Source organism: Dermacentor andersoni, chromosome 2 (genome assembly GCF_023375885.2).
Source record: "Dermacentor andersoni chromosome 2, qqDerAnde1_hic_scaffold, whole genome shotgun sequence".
Lineage (NCBI taxonomy): Eukaryota > Metazoa > Arthropoda > Arachnida > Ixodida > Ixodidae > Dermacentor > Dermacentor andersoni.
This window is the reverse complement of record NC_092815.1, coordinates 54,305,448-54,325,803: the sequence shown is the minus strand read 5'-3', so window position 1 is coordinate 54,325,803 and position 20,356 is coordinate 54,305,448. Positions and strand designations below refer to the sequence as shown.

At 50.4% G+C, this 20,356-nt stretch overlaps 2 protein-coding genes across 3 annotated transcripts in view; one reads left to right on the top strand and one right to left on the bottom strand.

The window, feature by feature from the left end:
* LOC126542294 (elongation factor-like GTPase 1) overlaps positions 1 to 20,356 on the bottom strand; it is a 168,409-nt gene that overhangs the window by 111,142 nt on the left and 36,911 nt on the right. The window lies entirely within an intron of this gene.
* dsx-c73A (doublesex cognate 73A) lies at positions 1,740 to 18,315 on the top strand. Its single transcript, XM_050189326.3, has 4 exons — positions 1,740 to 2,061; positions 11,983 to 12,231; positions 13,006 to 13,267; positions 15,888 to 18,315. The coding sequence occupies exons 1-4, from the start codon at positions 1,945 to 1,947 to the stop codon at positions 15,959 to 15,961; spliced, it is 702 nt and encodes a 233-aa protein (XP_050045283.1). The 5' UTR covers positions 1,740 to 1,944; the 3' UTR covers positions 15,962 to 18,315.

Here is a 20,356-nt window from a genome sequence, read left to right as displayed (position 1 = left end):
CAATACTGATATAGAAAAAGAAAACAACATTCCAACGGGCACACATAAACAAAAAAGGGCGACGGCGCCGATAATTGGCGGAAAGAATGTCGTACGTCCGCGAAACCATTCCACAGTCAACAAACAGACGTTCGACAATCAACGAACAAACATACGCTCGAATAGCAGTTCCGCCAGTTTCATCACAGCGCTACCGTAGCGCATCACTTGCACGTTGACGTTTCGCAGACTGGATGGAATTCCGAGCAAAATTATGGCCACTTATATACATATATATTCGACACAACGGCATCCGGCTATTAACGCACGGTACGCAAACGCATACGGGAGAACCGGACGGCGTTTCTACACTGACCCCCCCTCCCTTACCCGGAGCAATTCTCGATTCCGTTACGTATTCGAGGACCAGACCCACGGCCGGAATAGATCATCCAAGAACGGCTCCCGGAGATGATCGGACCTGTCAGGGGCAGCCCGTCTCACGCATCGCGTGTGCCCTCCGTACATGCCGCATTTTCACTGAGGCGTCGCTCGCGCGTCCGAGGCGAATGCGAAAGGGGTCTCCTGTCGACGGCGCGTCAACGTAATGGTACGCCGACGAACAAAACGGGTCAAGTTCGGCGCGCGCGGCGAACGGAACGAAGCGAGCGCGCGGCCGTCGTCATCGCGCGCGCGACCTTGATGCATTCTTCCCGAGTGCGCGCACAAAGCGCCGGCGGCTTCTTTTCGCGAGGAGAAAGACCGACGTACGGTCTATATAGTCTCCCTTCTACGCACTTGCGGCACGCGCGCGCGAGAAGAGCTGCACTTGCTTCTGGGCGAACAGATTTTCCGGGCCACCGGGCGGCGATCCACACGCGTAGAGGCACTTCACTCGTGCCCCCCCCCCCCCCCCCCCCCCCCACTACCTCTCGAGTCACGAAGACGACGTGCGGACGCAATCGAGGCAAATGGGACGCCTTACAGAGAAGGGCGAAAGACCGCGAACGTACAGAAACGAAGAAAAGAAGGTGGCGACGAAGGAGGCGGCGGGAGATTGTCCAGCTGACCCAATTAAGGGAGCCCGCAGGGGTGGAGGTGCTTGCTGCAAGCAGGCGAGAAGAGACGAAATGTGTTTAATTTGGGCCACAAACCGCCGCCCCTCGTCCGCGCTCGACTCACCGGATCTGAGAGCGCGAGAATATGTTTTTCGTGCCCGAAAATGGCTTCCATGGCAGTGCCGCAACAACGAGGTGCGATTCTTGAAGACCTCATCAGTACAGGGCGGGCGGCAGACGACCGGCTGACAGTGAATACGACGCCTTCATCTGCCAAGCAGAGTTCGGCCCGCGCGGATGGAATATAGGGCGCCCATAACACAGCCCGGTCCTGCCATGCGGCAGACAACAAAAGAGCAGGCTTAATTCGACGCATTCCCCCCCTGACCGAACTCCGTGTGTGTCTGTGTATACACGGGGGACCCAGTTTTTCTTCCGGCCCGCCATGAGGACGGGGGGTAACGCGTGTGTCGCCTCCCCGGGGTAACGCCTGGGACACGCGGCGAACCGTCCGGGCTTGCCGTCGTTGCCATTGCTGGTACAAACGGCATCGTCGCTTTAACGAGTCCCCATCCGATGACGTCACGCGCTGGCAGCGCCTCCGACGGCCACAGCCGGAAACAGGGGCAGCGGCCGCCGGTACGCGGTCATGTAAAGAAAACTCCCGTTACGCACCGTCGTTCCCTTCAAAAAGCGCGCCGCCGCATCCCAGCACGGTCCGTTCGGTGGAGGAAAGAGAGAGGCGGGGGTTCTCGGATGAAGTTCGGGCGGTGAGGGGAGGTTTGCTCTGCGGGGAGGTGGCCCGTCGACCACACCTGGTCCCTTCAGTGCATACTGTGACAGCGCAAAGGGCAGCATCACGAGCGGTCCCTCTATGTCGTGCGGCCGCGTGACGACGTGACGAGGGATGCCTGCCAGCCACTGGGTCCTTGCCGGGATATTGACACTCGCCGTCCCTCTGTGGCTGGCCGACGGCGCCTGGGCAAAGCTTAGCCAAAGTGACAACCAGGAGCAGCAGTCCAAGGTCAGTGCGTGCCTGTTCTTGACTTTGGTCACGTGTTTAATTGTGCGGCGATGGGGAAGACGCCAAGACCGCTGAGCTAGAGTGTACTAGAAAGGATCAACATCGCGTGTTTTCCACACGGCTTAATCTTGAGCGGTGCTGTCAGCGTATTAAAGGTAATCCAGTTACCAAGCACAGCTTGCATCGGAGAATTAGTGAAGGAGGTAGATCCGCTCCACATGTACCGAAGAATTCATGCCACAATATCAGCGCTAACGCGCTTACGTAGTCCACTGGGCAGACGGATACGTGGTGGCTGTAACAATATTCACTAGGCGCAGATGACATCGGAATATTATGTTTAAATTATGCCTCGAGGCCTATATCTATTTCGGGAAGTGGGCAAGAGAAAGAGAAACCGGGCTAAGTATAACTCACTATGGAACCTACACATGCGAAGCTCCATAGTGAGCGAAGTGGAAACGGTCTGACGTTAAAGAGACACTTAACTCAGATACGCAATGAGGTGAGCGCAAAATCGGCTCTTCACCGATTAAGGCCACTACCACGAAACGACCGCATGATTTGTTTCGTCGTGACATTCAACATCTTATTCTTGCGTGGCTTACAGCAGAACCACATGTAGAGTCGTAGCTGGCAACGTTATATGGCCATTGTTGACGTTCAACGCGCAACAGAAGGCTAACTTCGGCTGGTTGGCACATCATGAAGTCAAATTGAATAAATAGCGCAAGAGACAGGACAGACAGAAGGAAACGAATGAAGCGCTGTCTTTTCGAGTGTACACAAAGTTCAGTTTAACGGAAGAGTTTTCGCCATGCCGCTTACCTGTACCAGGCGTCGACGGTATATAGTGGTATAATAAGACGCGATGTTGATGTCCGCGTGCATCGCAAATAAGGGACACCTCACACAAGCTGAGAGACAGCGCGCTTTCAATTTCCTCGGAGCCATCGCAGCTGACCTTTGATCCTCGCGACGCTGGACTCTGGCTCTGGAAAGTCCACAGACCAGCATGCGAGCTTCAAATAACGGAGACGATGCTATTTCTCTTAGCGAAGCAGCCCTCGAAAACAGTCGCTTGGTCAGCTGCAATGCTCCCAACGCCGCAACCGTGTTCGCGAACTGGTATAGGCGGCACACATTTAGGGAAATTGTTTCATTGTCCCCTTCGTACAGGCGCGAGGAAAACCGCCACAGCTAGGCGAGCAGTCGCTCGCGGATCAAAGGGCCGTGTGTACTTTTGTTCGGCGACAGATGTACAAACATAGAAAGAAGAAGAAGAAAAAAGGAAAACTGCGGTGCTGCAGCAGAGGAAAACCGCGCGTATTGCCGAGGACAATGCGATTCGTCGCCAGGGAACGGAGGCGCGGCAACGTGACACGGGCAGGAGAGGCCCGCCGCTGGCACGCGGTGCCACGGTCCCATGGCTATACGCCTCCGCAAAGGGCGGTTTGCGGTCACGGCGCCAGCGGTTGCCGCCGCCGCCGCGTGCACGCGCATACGACGAGCTCCTCGGTCCACGGGCCACGGCGGGCACCCTCCCTTTCCCAGCCCCTTCCCCGCGACAGCCACCTTTAGGAGCGACACCGCCTCGACGACAACGGCAACATCGGCACGTACAGAGCAGAGGGTCTGCACTTTCGAACCAGCCACATACACTTGCAGGGCAGCTATCATATTCTCTGTCGTGTTCTGCACCGTAATAACACGCCAAGTTTCGTTGGGTTCAACCGGCTCACCAAATTTCGCAACCTATTACATGTCATCGAGAAATTCGAAGCTGCGAATGCAAGGCACGCTTCCCGAGTTGTAGAGTTTATGTCCCGAAAGTACGCAGTGAGTTATGAGGGGCGCGCCATACTAAAAATAATTTCGCCACCGAATTTTTAAGCGTGCACGTGAATAAGAAGTACGCAAGCGTTTTTGCATTTCGTGCCCCCATAAAAATGGGGCCGCTATGGCCGAGAATCGAATCCGCGACCTCGATCGTGCTCAGTAGCAGAACACCATACAGCCACAGCTGTGACATAGGCATTGACTGAGGGTGAAGGCCCCGTTTCTTATCTCACCGTTGCAACCACGCACCAGAAGGTTTAGCTCTCAACTATATAGTAAGGGTGATAGTCGGATGACCTCCATGCCCTGTGTTTTAAGCGGAGTGGACTCTTCGCTTCACGTTTTCGCTCTGGGCTCATCATCACTTGCAATCCTTGCCACGTTCTTCTTTAACTCAACAAACTGCTTCGAAACTTCGAGCTTACAACTGAATCCACCGTATAAGAGCGTTAGCCCCGGTGCTTATCCGTATCAGACGTTTACGGTAAAACGGTAATCCTCTGAAAAGATTTACCGTAATGCCAGGTGTCCTTCCATATACGCTAATAAGGCACGGACCTAATAAGCGGTTAGTATTTGCGTCACCATTCAAGGCCAAGCTTGTGAGAGCGTGCATGTTAAAAAGGCTCCGGATTAAGTTCGCGACCATCTGCAGTTCTTTAACGCGTGCACGTGGTTATTCTTGTATTCCGCCCCTGTTGCACCCTTGTTCCCAGCGACCGGCATTCGAATCCCAGACACAGTGCTCAGCAGCCCACTGCAGCGGCTACTGAGTGCACATAGGTCATGTTCACTTTCTTGAGACAGCAGCTGAACACGGGATCTGCACTATGTGCGAAGCGAATTCTGCCAGCGGTCGGCACTATGACCGTCTGGAAAAACCGCAATGGATTTAACACAACACAGCGCTGTCTCGGCGTTATTTAGTTAACAAACATTACATCGCGTTCTATCTTCCTTTCTCAGCAATAACGCAAAATATTCCGCCGGAATTTGCGCAGCAGCTCTGCCGCACGCCATGACGCCCCATGACCCATTGGTCGAAATCCTTGAGCGTCAATAACCCTGAAAGCGTATGCTGCGAATTCGCGACGGCGGTTCGCGAATATGTTCCATGTCTGGTAGAGTGTGCAATCGACTGTAGAGTTGCAAGCCGTAAATGTCTTGCCAAAAACACCAAAGTAAAAGTCAACGCCATTCCTGTACTGCAGAGATCACGAGACTTCAATAACGCTCCTCGGTAATTCCTGAGCTAAAGTTTCGTAGGCTGGCATGCTGTCAGCACTCGATCGAGCGCACCGATTTTTTTCCGCAAGCAACTTCTTATTGCAATGATACAATCAAGTGACGTCATTAAAGCACATACACCTGCTTCAATCGAGGGGTAACGCTGGAGAGTACTCGATGGTAAGGTACACATGCTTTTAAAAGATTACGGCGGTCAAATCCCACGCTGAAGGTCTTTAGCGTAATGTGAGGCCGAGTGTGCCGTAGGCCAAGTATACTATAGTGACGAAAAAAGAATGCTTCTCGTGGTACATTGCAAATCAAAGACCGCAGCGTGGTTGCGCGACGACGCAATAACACGTTGGATTGACGTGGTGGTTGTCCAGAAACATCAAAACAAAGCTTAAATAAAATCGGTTACGCAAGCAATATGGAAAAAAATCCGCAAGCAACGCGAACTATTACAACTCCAGCTACTTATCCACTGCCCGCGCTTATAGACTATATATACACAAGAACACCTGTAACGTTGCCTGGTGTCCAAACACGTGAATGTATTCTAAGAGGTACCCTCTTGCCGTCCACTAACTCCGCCAGTAACCACGCATGCATGTTCCATTCCGTAGCGTAACAAGTAGTTCCTAAACTTCTAAGGTATTCCCCCTATCGAACCCTAGCCTATCTTTTCCGAACCCTAGCCGCCTGTGGGTACGGAAATGTTTAGCGGACGAGCAATGGCGTCCAACACTGACCTCCCAGAAGCTCGCGTGCAATGTAGCAAACTGTAACAACACCCCAGTCGTCACGAGAACAGGTCATCACCTCCGAGATCGGTGGGCATGGAACCCTCCATTGCGCTCAGTCTATGCACAGGTATACAGTGCTACTTCTAGTCGAAACCTGGTGGCACTTGACAAAAAAAAAAAAAATAACCTCCGCATTGCAGCAGCCGGACGAGACACAGTAAACGAGAAGGGGGGGGGGGGGGGGCGTGGGAGGGGGAGCGACAAAGCGGAAGACGTGGCCTCACGCACCCGGGAGGACAAGAGACGTCGCGTGCTGCTTCGTATTAGCGCGAGGGCAAATATTGAGGCAGGAAAAATGACCGAATCCCTCTCGATACTCTCGGTAATTTGGCGACCACGTTACGGCACCAGCTGAACGAGAGTGCCCAGTACACGCACGGTATATGCGCGTTCCCAGCCGCCGCTGCCGCTTTCTCCCGGCCCGAAGCCACGCGAAGCCGTACCGGTTCCGAAGCGTCAGAGCATGCAGCTCGATCGTACGGCACTGCACTTACTAACGCGTGGAGATGACGGCGGAGAAAAGACCCGCTGCGCGCTGTTCGACGGCGACTTCCTCGGGGCCGCTTTCCCACGAACGCGCCGAGTGGGCGAACGGCCACGTGAAAATGTATGCACGGAAGAAGCAGAGCCGACGTCGCGTGCGGCCGTGGCGGTAGATCCGCTTCCTTCCTATAGGGTCGCCGGCTCACGGCAGACGGCTCCCATACCTATAGAGGACCGCAAGATGCGTACCGTTGATACGCCCGCCGCAAGAAGAGGACTCCGCCAAATGACCTTCCGTTCGTCGTCTCGTGTGTGCCTCACCCTCTGATTTCGAAGACCGACGTCTATACTGTGACTCATCAAGCACGCTGCATCCTGAAGAGCCTCGTATGGCACTCGCGTTCGTCGACGCGCGTTGACACGCGTCCTGACGTGCACCTGTAGCGGACAAGAGAAGGAAAGGGTGTCGCGCCTCGGCGCACGTTGCAGCAGGAAAATACAAATCGTCATAACTAAAGAAAGAAATCACAACCTTTCTCCGCACGGTGAAACAGACGACACTTTTTAACAGTCAGCAGCAACTTTCGAGGAGGCGGCTCGCGCGTTATTTTCGTAACAGGTTCACGAGATTCGTAACATTTGTGGCGAATTGTACTTGTCGATTTGTAGCAGCTTTTCGCTTCTCCGCTGACAGATATTAAAGTACGGGTTTTGTCTAAAAAAGAAGCGTCTAATCCCTCCAGTGGAGTGAAAAAAAAAGCTGCTCCAAATAGCCCAGCGTAATTCGTCAGCAGTAGACGGAATCTTGGCGCAAACGATGAGCTAAACGTCACTGTCTCAACGTACTGATTGAAATTCAGGTACGAGACCTGTGGTCATGGCGTGCTCCCGTTGCTCGAGAGAGCGTTACTGAGTCAAGACTGAAACATATCAAGGTGTCCCTGCATGGTGTGATTGGACCAGCCACAGGGATCCCCAGAAGAACGTTCATTGCCCCAAATCCCTAAGGAAGGGGAGTGCTCCTCACTCCGCTCAGCTTGGAAGCTGGGAAACATAACAGGGCCCAGCGACATACATGTTTGCCCCTCGCGCAGTGGCTTGTAAACTTTTGCCGAAAATTGTACATGACGTCAGGCACATCGCTTGCAATCAGCCAAAGATATACCCAAGATATCCCGCGGAAAGCTACCGCAGCATTTCTTAGGCAACGGTCATAAAGTGCCGACACTTTGTTTTCGCCTGTTAGGGGTGGGGGGTGGGGGGTGGAAGAGTGATGACTGGAGAAGGAGAGGCAAGCTATAGGGCATTAACTGCAAGCAAAAACTGAGTGTTTTTAGATGTTGAATGGGTGGCAGTAAAATGCGCCCAGCTTCAATATCGTGGCAGCCACTTGAACTAGCTTGATAACTAGACCGCAACTTACACGCGAAGCGATAACCACGACCAATCAATATAAAGTTATGAACAATCGGGTCGTGGACAACCAGCAAACTTTCGTCGCACGGTGCTTGACGGTGAAAAAGAGGCGCTCTTTTCGGCCAACGACTGCGTGTCTACAAGCGCTAGGCGTATGTGGGTTTCCGCGGTTCCCGCATCTGCATTCGCTCATGGCGAATCCTCTTGCCAGTTTTCCGACACCGCGTCATTGAGCTGTGCGAGGCTCTTCTTCGCCGTCATAGCACGGCCGTCACCGGCGCCTGCGGACACCATGGACGGCGTCCGGCGAGACGAAGGCGAGGTAAACTCCTTCGACCGTGGAATTCGGCTGACCGCGAGGAAAACCAAAGCCCCGCGCCTTCCTGCCGCATACGTTATCCTCCCATCGGCGCTCCCACTTCCGCCGTCCACCCGAGGGATTAGAACTCGAGGAGCGGGGGACCGCGACAGCGACAAACAATGAAATCGGAAGAGGTTTCACGCAGCGGGAAAAACGCCACCACGGAAGGCAAATCAAACGAAAGACTCACGTTTCCGCGGAAAAAAAGAACGAAAGAAAGAAAGAAAAAAGGAAATAAAAGAAAAAGTCGAGTTGGCAGAGTCTAGCCCTACACCGTCAATAACTATAGAGAGGGTGATAATGTTTACAAGCGCAGGCAGCAAAGATGAGAGGAGCGGCGAAAAAAAGGAACAAGGGGAAGGCGGGACGACGATGGCATGTACACATATAAAGCAAAGCAGAGCGGCTTCCGCGGTCACTCGGCGCTCTCTTCCGCGTGCTGTTCTCCGAAGTGTGATGTTTAAAAAGGGAGGGGACGCGGTCAGCTGCACGGGGTGAAACCGCGAACGCAGCCAAGGGCATCGGAGGAGCGAGGCCGACGCGTGCGCACTGCCCGAGCGAAAACCGTTTTAAAGCAGCAGCAAGGCACGCGATAGCCGCGCCGAAAGCAAGCGCGCCCAATACCGCCAAGGAGGTGAAGCCCCGCGCTACAGCGCAGCGCGTAGAAGGGCGTAACAATGCGCGGATAAAGGAAGGAAGGAAGGAAAGCGGCTGTGTTCGACCTCCCCACCCCCGTTTTATGAGACAGCGAGACAACGCTCTCGCTCACGCGTGGCAATGGAAGAAAAGGAATGCGAATCCGCAGCCCAAAAGATACGGAAGGTCAGCCTTGACCGAGCGCTATATTGCACAAGCTGGTGCCCCCCCCCCCCCCCCCCCCCCCGGTGTATCCTCCCCGCGGGCAGCATGCGTGTACGGGGACACCATCACATGCTGTCCTTCCACGCCGTCAAGACGCCACAAGTGGGACAACAGCCTTGCATGCACTGGGCTGCATGCAAGGTTGCATGACTAGGTTGCATGACTGTGGTTAAGTAACACTGTGTAGTTCGCAACGACAGTTGAAACAAAACTACCTGAATGTTGGCGACGTAAGCACTTCTGTGCAAACTGTGGACGCAAGTGGCTGCTAAACAAACCTAGGAAAGGAAGCCGCGGACACTGTTCCGGCCGCTCCAAGACGGACATATGAACTAGTTCTCTGCGGCAGCAATGAAAGCATTTTCCACCGCACCTGGTTCACGGTACCAGTCTGTGTCATGATGCATGCTCGACTGGAGACAGCATCGAGGCGCCCCACGATGCACGAGGGGCTCCGATGAGCGGCTGCCCCCCCCCCCCCCCCTTTTTTTTTTTGCAGGAAGACAAATCGTAGCGATGAGTAATTGTCGATACAGCAACGTCTAATGGTACGCATAGTTGAATCTGCCCACAGCTGGAATATTGCCGTAAGAAACTCGCATTTCGCAATCATATGCTGTTTACCTCGCTCACATTATATACGGAGTTTTTTTTTTTTTTTTTTTTTTTAAAGCTGCACCAAATTCTTTAAAATTGCCTGCAGCACGTAGCACAATTCTAACCCTTGAGCATTTAGCTTACTCGAAGAGGCGGCCATTACTTCTATGTGAAATCAAAATGCTTAATTAAGTAATTATACTAGCTAGCTTTTTAATTATTTACTATACGGCACAGACTTCAATCTAGCAACTGTAGCTAGTGAGCTTGCAAGACATATCCACTTGGAACGAATTTTAAGGATCGCACCGCTTTCGAGATATATGCGACGTCAAACTTGCGGTAAAAATGCATCGTTGTTCCACATTATAAAAAAAAAAAAACAAGAAAAACGCTGTTTTATACATTGAAGCACAAAAGAAACTGGCAAGCACATGCATTTCGTAGGACACTTTAAAAATTAATATCTCGAAAATGATGGAGTCCCGAGAATTCATTCCAAGATGGATACGCTTTGCGAACCCACCGGCTACATTACGTAAATTAGGATGTTTGCCATTAAGTAACTAATGAAAAAATAATGTAATTATGTTAATTATTCAATTAGCATTTCCATTTATCGTAGAAGTAATGGACGGCTCATCGAGTAATTTAGTTCAATGGTTAGAATTGTGCTATATGCCGCAGGTAAATTAAAACATATATATTTGGTGCTGCTAAAAGAAATAAATGAACACTTGGCATATATGCTGGCAAACTCCGGTATAACGTTTAGTACGCAACAATCGGGAAAAATACCCCGCGGCAAGCAGCAGCAGCTGCGTTCGCACTATTAAAAAAAATTAAATGACGGGGTTTTACGTGCCACAACCACTTTCTGATTATGAGGCACGCCGTAGTGGAGGACTCCGGAAATTTCGACCACCCAGGGTTCTTTAACGTGCACCCAAATCTAAGTACACGGGTGTTTCCGCATTTCGCCCCCATCGAAATGCGGCCGCCGTCGCCGGGATTCGATCCTGCGACCTCGTACTCCCAACACCATAGCCACTGAGGGTGTTCGCACTATAACCAGCCTACAACAGCGCCCCTCCATTCACGGGATGGTTAGGATAAGACGGAATGAACCCCACAAAAGAGCAGCCGCGAAGTCGAAAAGAGACCTCGCAAACGCCGTACACCTAATCACGGCGAACGAGATATCCCGGGAGCACGTTCCCTCATGGCTGTTACAGATTCTTACCCACGGTTTGGATGAGGGCAAAGGTCTGGCAGCTATCGCCAAAAAATCCCCAAAGGAAAACGCAACAGAAACTCGCACAGTTTGCACGGAATTCGATACAACGTTGTTCAGAGCGTTACGAACCGAGCGCTTTCTTTGCAACCCCCTGAAAGGCGCATCCACGGAGCGTCGCGTAAAATCTTGCCGCCCCAGTTAGAGACATCAGATTAAATTAACTGAGTTAAAGCGCTGATGTGCGCAGTTGCTTTAGCGAACAGGTATAAACTTTGTCTCAGAAACGCGCGCGATATTGCAGTTAAACATGCGTTACCAAAGCTGGGACGCGTGAATTATATATATGCAATGAACATAACGCACGCCACAAGTCTCTCGGGCAACAATTACTGCGTCAGCCGTTAGTAGGAGACACATGGAACCTGTACAGGGTTCTTCAACTACGGCTGTAGTTCCCCCGCGTGAATTGCACAACGTTGTGGCGCTTTCTGCAATGGCGGTCTGAGTTCCAATGTATATGCAAAATCGCTGAGCCAAGAGCAGTAACACGAGGACCTCGTTTCCACAGAGCTTCCGAGGACAAGGTGTGCCCATGCACTGTTCATTTTGCACGTTTTAATGCCGTGACGATCAACTACGTCGCGCCGTCAGCCATCGAAGTCGAACTCTGCATAATAGTGCAAATAGTAGAAGCACACACAAGCAAAGGTGCTGCAAGTTTACCTATAAGTACACCAGCTAAGGCAACCAAGAGTCCCGAACAACGCTTTTGGAAGCGTGTCTGCAGCGCTTGCCTTTTCCCGGCACAGCGGCTTCAACTGTTACCGCTTTAACATGTGCTATACACAAATAAAACGTGCCAGACAGGTTATATATTGTAGTAGACCTCACAGAGGCAAGTGGATGGAACCGGATCCCGATCAAACTTTTGCGCACCTCACGGTGAAAAATTAGACGCCGTTTGTGAAGAGACAAAACCGAATCATTTAACTACGCGTGCCTCAAAGCGTCCGCTTTTAACTGACTTGCGACGTAGCCCATGTCGCCGTGCATGCGCTAATGGGGCCCACCGAATCTCCGCGGAATGTACGCAGGCGGAGCAACGTCACCGACCCTGGCAGCGGCGCGGGACAACGGCATCGCCGGCGCGCGGATTGGGCGCCCTGCCGGAGTGTGCGGCGCAACAGGTGTGTTCAGCGCTGTACGTGCGCGTGAACCGGACCCAGCCCCTGTGCGCCTGCCCGGCAGCCTTCGCCGAGCCCTGCTCGGACTCGGCCGAGCTCGACGAGCACACCATCAAACTCGTCTCCAACGACAAGCAGGGCACCTTCAACCTCATCAAGGTATGTGCGATGCACGTTCCTCGTATGCGTGCGGGGTTGCTGTCAGACAGTCTATGCCTAAAGTGTGCGTTACGCACAGAGTCCCGCGCATGCTTCGCCAAAACTTATCAAGACACAATGCGACGTGAGAGGATCTGGCATTAAAAATACATTTCGCATCCTTTGGGGTTCAGCTTCTCCATCAACAATAACCGTCATCAATTTTGAGTACACTTCATTTGAGGCTCTCCGCTTGCTACTTTCCTGTCGGGAACGCTATGTCACGCTGACAGGCACGAGCCGTCAGTTACCTTGTTAAGGGACCACGAGAGGTAGATGACGGTTATTGTAGGGGGACACGATAAAACCCAAAGGGTGCATCATATTTTCTTTGGCACATTCAACTGGTGGTTTTAGAGCACTCGGCAGCACTGCAGACGTTGTGTAAGGCGGGAACTAAGCTTTAGTGAGACCGTAAGCTAGCTGATAATAAAATAGTAAAGTTATCTTAACGCTACTACACCTGCTTTCTAACGTAACATAGCGTCAAAGCTGCTTTAAACGACTTCTGCAGCACATTCAGAATGCTATAAAAAAACCAGTAAAATGTGTCATTAGAGAGCTGTCGACTGGGACACCTGTACGACTTTCGCTTCTCTAAAGCTCTAAACGTTAGTACGGACAGTGCTCAGTTAACTCTTCCGAGCTTAGGGACCCTCGGGGACTGATCTTCCTGTACTCGCTGAGCGACTGCGAAGCTCCTGACAAAGACCGCACACAAACGGACGGGCGCAGGTATGCGAGCCGGTGCTGTCGGTGCGGCGTTGCCAGGAGCCCCGCGACTGGCAGCTGCTGGCGCTGCAGAGCACCCGCACGGGCCGCGCCCACTACCTGCTCGTGTGTCGATGCCCCACGGGGTCGCGCCTGCTGGGGCCCGTGCGACACACCACGCCGCCGTACGCCAACATACCAGGCATCCGCGTCTACGGCATGCTGTGCGCTCAGGGGCCCGCCACCTCCTCGCTGCCGCCTAGGGACAGCAGAAACTTCCAGAAGGGTACGTCCTCTCTTTCTACGCGCGCGAGCCTGCCGTGCGGGTGTGTCGAGGTAAATCTTCTATCACTGAGCTTCTGCTACAGGTCAAATTTGAATTGTCAGTCACTAACGCCCGGCCTTGCCTTGCAGGACGTAGTTACATTCATCGTGCTTTCTTTCTTTCTTATTTTAAAAATCTGAGCACATACCAACCCACCCAGCTGTCTGCCTGCACTCGTGTCAAAATTGATTCCGGCCTCCGATCCTCCATATGTCCGTCGCAGTGTATAAAACAATACAAGAAAAAAAAAGGGGGGGGGGGCAGAGCAGGAACACACGGTGTACGAACACAGCGTTGTGCGAGGCTTCATCCCTGCCTTTCCATAACACAAGTAGCAGCAAGACGCAAATAGTATGCAAGCCCTAATAGCAATTACGGGTCGTCCAGATTTTTTTTTTTTTTTTTTCAGCCAGACATAAACCCGCGCTGCTTCCTACTGTGCAGTGTTGGTGCGGCTAGGATCTCCCTGTCCAGCTAAGAATGTCTTTAGGCTGCCGGAAAACCCCCTGCCGGTTTAGAGATTGCTGTGGTTTTTCTACTCGGCCAGACAAATCACTGCAGCAGCTAAGAACGGCATTGCAACCATCATCCTCTAATTCAGGAAAGCGCTCCGAGTCCGCCTGGGGTAAGTTATCCCCGTGTTGAGTCAAATTAAGCCACAAGCTCCTGAGCATGCTCCATGACGAAAGGCGTCGCTGAAGGCGGCCTAGAATATCACGAGACACTCCTCACCCACTGTCGCCACACTTTGCCACAAAAGTGCGGAGGACCGACGGGAAAAATCAACACAAAAGCAGCATTACTACATGCAAAAGCCAAAGTTCACGCTTAAATTTTGCGAAACACCCTTCGAGGTATCCACAAAATCCGCACAGGAAAATAAAGTTTGGTTTGATTCCCTGAAAATTGCCGCCACCTGAGGACTAGCATTCCATAGTCATAACTTCTCGTGCGTGAAATGTGAAAATTAGTAGATCTTTCCACCCCTCGAAGCTAGCTGGTTTCAACGGCGGCGCAACTTTCACCGTCGATGAGAGCAGTGAACTATGACCTACAGGCTGGCGGAATGGACAGGGATATAGCTGCCGTCTCCTAGGCCAAGACGTAAGGTACGGACACACTGGCGGCAAGACACGCGCGGCACGCCGCCGGTGGCAAGAACGCCGCGCGGCAGAGAGGCCACATCGGTCGGGCGCGCGGCGGCCGCCGCGGAGTCACGTGACAGCGCTGATCTCGCCTTGTCTCGAACTGCGCGAGCATAGGCGCGATATCGCGGTTGTCGCGCGCTTTTTCCTTGCTCGGTTAGCAGACACCGCGCTGATCGCGTTGATTCCTGCAATGGCAGATGCAGACGACGATGTTCTGACGACGATGAGCGTTTTGGTCATTGTGTGTTCTCTGCTGTTGCGACGGCGGCGCGCGCAAAAGGCGCGCAGACGAAGCACTAGCGCTGTTTGTCGCGGTTGGCTCGGAGCGCTCGGTCGTCGATCGTGGTTCCGCCGCCGCCGCTGGAAGTTAACTTCGGCAGTAGCCAAGAGGTGGCGCTTAGGAGAAAGCCCGGACGTCTCTCATTGGTTCGCGGCACGCGGCAAGCCGCCGAAAATGGCTCCTCGACCCATCCTCTGCGCGGCAGACCAAACCGGTTCCGCGGCAGGTTTTGCGGCACGCGGCGCGCCGCCGGCGGCGTGCCGCGCGCGTTTTGACGCCAGTGTGTCCGTACCTTTAGCCTCCCCCCTTCCCCTACTATTTATTAGTTGTTTCCTCCTCCTCCAGTGGACTATGGCGTTTAACAGTAAGCGCAGATCCCATCCTTCAAAGCGAATTGAACCTTACACGAGGTTACTAGTAGTGGAAGGAAACTTTGTTGAAGCAACAGAGGCCGTAAGCACGCAAACAACCACCTCAACCTCTTCTTTATTTTCGGTAACCTGCACTAGTAGAGAACGGGTCTTGGAAGGAGTAAGAACTGTGGACGCTTCGAGAAAACATGAGTGAAACGATTTCACACGAGTGAAACGCCCACAAAACGCCCACTACTTCGCAACGTCCTCATATCCGGACAACTGCGATTAGTTCACTGCGAGATCATGCTAGATTGACCTTCATTTCTAAGCTCAATGCAGCCTGAAAGGTACATCGTGTGCTTCGTGGAACTCTGTCTGAGAATGAAAAAGCCTCGCGGTTCTAAATGTAATCTCTCTCTCTCTCTCTGTATGTGTGTGTGTGCGTGATAGAGAGAGAGAGAGAGAGAGAGAGAGAGAGAGGGGCTCTAGACATACACTGACCCTACATTGGGCAACACCGCACATGGTATCCCTTATTTCCTTGACTTGGCTCCCACATGTGCAGATGAACATAGGAAGATAAATGACGCTGTGTGCCGGCTTGGCGTGTGCGGTTTGCGTGTGACATGTAATTAAAAGAGCAGTGCGAAATGTGACGTAAAAAGACGCTGTGCATGTAAAAAAAAAATCGGTGCATGTCGACGTAGAGAGGCATAAGCAGTTGTTTTCATATGTATAGAAGCTGCAGCAGTAAACGGCAACGTTGTCCGGGAATCACAACATTTCTTCTCTCGCAGGTTACTACCCGGAGGCCCCCTGGCCTAGGATCCTCGAAATGATCAAGAAATCCGGCCTCCATTATAAGCTCTGATGTGTAGATGTAACGACAACCGCAAACAACGTGAACGCAACGAGGCAGCAGCAGCACACAACTTCGACGGTAGTGAAATGCAACAGGCAACGCACTCACTCGGACTTTATCGTTACGCGACGGACACGGACGCCAGTGACAAGCGGTCACAGCGCGCGCTGCTGGCGCCCTATCATCGGCGGCTCGCGGATAACTTCACAAATGGAACATTCTTCCATCCGCGACATCGTGCGTTAATAATGGGATAACCGGGGAACGCTGAAAGTGAGCAGCGACGTCGACACTTCAAATTTAGGTGTCACATCCCGCAGCTCCGTGGCGGCCATTTCCTGGCTGCACTCGGCGCTCAGTTTCACATGCCCTGTTTCGCCACATTGCATTCGGCAAAACAACATAAGAGGGCCACTATGCTTGGCGCAACAATCGATACATTCTATAGAAACAAGAATGATTTTAACAGAAAATCAGTGCGCACGCAACGCGCACGTCGCCATGAAAAAACTTTGAAAACATTCAAGAGGTGCGCCAATCGAAGACACAAACGCAACGGCAAGCTGGCTTCACCGCACATATACTCGTTATGCAGCGAAGCCCCCTTGTCGACAAACTGGAGGAAGGATGTGAAATTTGCCTAGAAGAAAGGCGCACGAAAGAAACGCCTCCGTTCTTTCTTTGCTGTTCCTTGTTTTATTTCCATGTTGTGTTACCATTCCTCAGTTTTTTCTCCGAAATGCGCGTTTGCAGTCGAGAGACGAGACACTACATTTTAACGCATGAATACGTCATCCATAAAAGTTTTTTTCTCTCACACCTAAACATCGGAGCGCTAAATTGAAAAGCACCAGTGCCCTTGTTTCACCAGGAACATAGAGAAACCGCCATGTCAGTTTTTCAGACGAACACTGCAAGATGTTTTACGTTGCTTACATAAGGTGCGCCTGTTGGCATTGCCATAACAGCAGTAGAATGCTGTGGACTATGTTTCGCAACATACACTCCATCTCACAAGATGGTTGGAGCACTGTGGAGGCTACATCAATTCTTAGCCAATAGGAAGGCCGAATGCCTCTCGAGATGTGCTCATCCGCGCCAAGTCATCTGCTCAATGTCTGCTTGCCATCCTGTTACATGGTTGGTGGATTGACGCAACAAACATTTTAACGCCGTAACGATAATCTATGTTTACATGCGTGCAACAGCACAGCTTTGCTTTATCTGTATGCTTTCCCGGCAGTTACCTTGCAGCCTCCTTAGCAAGTAGTGCGGGGGAATGTCCTCACAAATGTTCATCTGCGCCACAGCGTCTACTCGGTGTCTATTTGGCGTTTTCTCGCTACTGTCATCCCATACCATGTTAGAGCAGGGTAGTAAATTAATGATACAGTGAACAATTAGGCTTTTATAGCATTCCGCATTGTCAACGCATCACCAATGCTAATGCTGTAGTGCCATATGCTAACTAGAAATCAAACAAGTTTTAAGGCTTGGTGCAGTGTCTGCAGCCCTAGCAGCATGAAAACAAACAGCCGATCTCAATAATTACGACAAAACATACCTAATGATTTGACCTGACCTTGAGATGACACTTAGTGATGACGAATTTTGCTGCTTGTTTCTTGCTGACAGGGCGGAGAGCGAGTAACAAATGCGAATTCGGATTGAATCGGGTGGTCAGTGCTGTATGGGAGCTGCCATGTTGCCATGGTTAGGGTGGCTATAACGGTTAGAGGTGGTAACTGTGTAATTCTCGGCATACGACGTGCATGCACAAAGTCCTAACATGTCACGTACCACTGTACTGTATCATGTAGCAAACAAAAATAAAGCTCTCTAGTGTAGCCAATAATCAGCCAGCTACGCATGGTGCTATAGACCACTGCACAAGGATGCTGCCTGTGTACGCCTCGTACCTTCGGAAGTGCTGCAACCAGCTTGTGAGATAGAGTATAGGCAGTATAGGTATGTGTGATCTGCCTGTTTCAGTTCACTGACTTGTAGCACAAGGCATTCGAGCGAGTATTATAAAGACAGCACACCCACACGAAGTGCAGCAGCTAAATACCCCTCTCCTGACAGCAGAAGGTTCTGCTTTGTCATTCATTTGGATCGTTTGTTGTCACCCCTACCTACCTCTCCTATGCCTGTCATTTATTGAAGCACAAGTTACTGTAAAACACACATCGCTTATAACACTTATGAAAAACAATGCAGCTGCATACAGATAAAGCTGTACTGTGCAGTGAAAGTGACTAAAGCATGTGCATTTCCAATACTGATATGAAATTCATTATTGAAAAAAAAAAAGTGTGGTGTAGTATTAATCCACTGTTCAAAGATGACACTTTGGGGGGCGGGGGGGGGGGGGGGGTAGTTTCTACATGCAGGCCAATGCCACCTATATATTGTTCTTAGGCGTTTGAGCCTACACACATCACATCTAGCAGTTGCACATGGAATTAACTTTTGCATTAAGGTCAGCTGACATATCAGTTCTTCTCATAAATTTGTGTTTTGCATGTCATTAAAATCACAAGGCATCAATGTTTGTTATACTGAATATCTCTTTTCATAGAGTTTTAAGCAATGAGGTAAGATACCTTTGCAAAAAGATAGGTCAATGTACATTTTTTTTAAAAAGCCGCATTATATGTTAAAAACAGTGGCTAATGTGACGAACTTATACAAAGGTCTCTGCTTGTATGTTGCAAAATCCCAGCTAGTGTTGCACCGTCATATTATCACCAGTAGCTTGTTGCTATATGCAGTAACTGGAACTCTAATGTTATCTGTTTATAATAAGAGCTGTTTACTATAACAATAGAACCTACTAGGCAATCTTTGAACATAAAAAGTTCCAATCCAACAACAATCCCCTGTAAGAGGATTATTCACAGCAGCTGCTAAGCACTGATAAATGACATCTACAAACCACTTATCATTGAATTCACTGTCTAAGTGCATGTTATCAAGGTGAAAAAAAAAAAGTGATGCTGCAAAATGTATTTAACAAAATAACGCAATTCGAATAACCAAATTTAGTCATCCTGACCCATTCCAGCTTTCTGTCATCATATGTTTCAATTTGAATTGCATCAGTGATAAATTATGCAGTTCAGTTGATGGTAATATTACAGTGAGCTAATGTGGTGTTTGCATCTCCAGTTATTTTCTGAATAATTCTAAAAAATTTCTTTCAGATAACTGAAGTGGGTATTTCATTACAATAAGTAAGAATGCTGACATTGTTTTAGTTTTATTGGTGCACATCATTTTTAGGGGAATGCAGAAAGTGACAAATGGTGTCATTACTCGTCTTTAGGTAGGCATATTTGCTGAAAGGTGTTAGAAGCTTCAATATTTAAACGTTCGACTGTGAAATGCCAATATGTGTGTTTGATGTACAGCTTCATTTATGTACTGAATGCTCAATAAAGTGTTTCTTCATTGTCTCTGAGCTATATTGTGTATCTTGTGTATTTAAGCAAAGTGACTGTGGACTTTAAGCAAAGTGACAAAGATCCAATAATCAGGTTTGGCTAGTCTTAATTCTATTTAACCTGCCACTGGTCACTTTTTCTGCCCCTTTCAGCCATTCAGCAGGTTCGTGCAGTTTTATGTAATGATTCAACAAAACTATTGCTTGCATAGCTTACCCTGACTGCACGCATTTAAGAAGTTTCTGAGAACTTTCACAACTTTCTGGAAGTTCGTTGATATGCGATTACATCAGTAAATTTTCACCCCATTAGTTTGCAATCTACAGTAGTTGCAACTGATTCTCCATTTCGGATATCACTGCTTCATAATTCTGATAGTCTCCTAATAGGCAATTAGAGTATGGCCTTGTTTATCTCATTTCGTGTGATTTCCCGGTGGAACATTCACGATCTAGAACACAAAGAAATGACCCTATAGAGTTATGCTTCTTTTTTACTGGTAAATACATTCCCAAAAAACATCACCTTTTGGCACCAACGTTCAGTACATCACCACACTGTGATCATATGATACGTATTTTGGCTGCTAGATCCTATGCAAACAAGAAAAGATGCAAAGCATGTGCAGTCGAGAGAAGTAGGCACCCATCACGCCAGCTTATGCAGTACTCGCCCACTCGAGTCACATAGAAATGCTGGCACACATTCAGTTTTGCCTTCTGGTACCAGCAAACCTCCTCCCAGGTCGTCACAGGCTGTATTCACGGCTATATTCAAAGCTATCACTGCTAACCCTATTGCAATAAGCATCTTCACCTACAGCACGTGTGGCTAACTGCCCTTGGAAGTGTACAGTGCACTTTTAAGAGATGACAACCCAAACACACCCCCGTTCCCTGCTGCAGGCGGCACGAAGTGAGCATGATGTTTCACTCTAGCAGAATCCTATTCTGGTGTT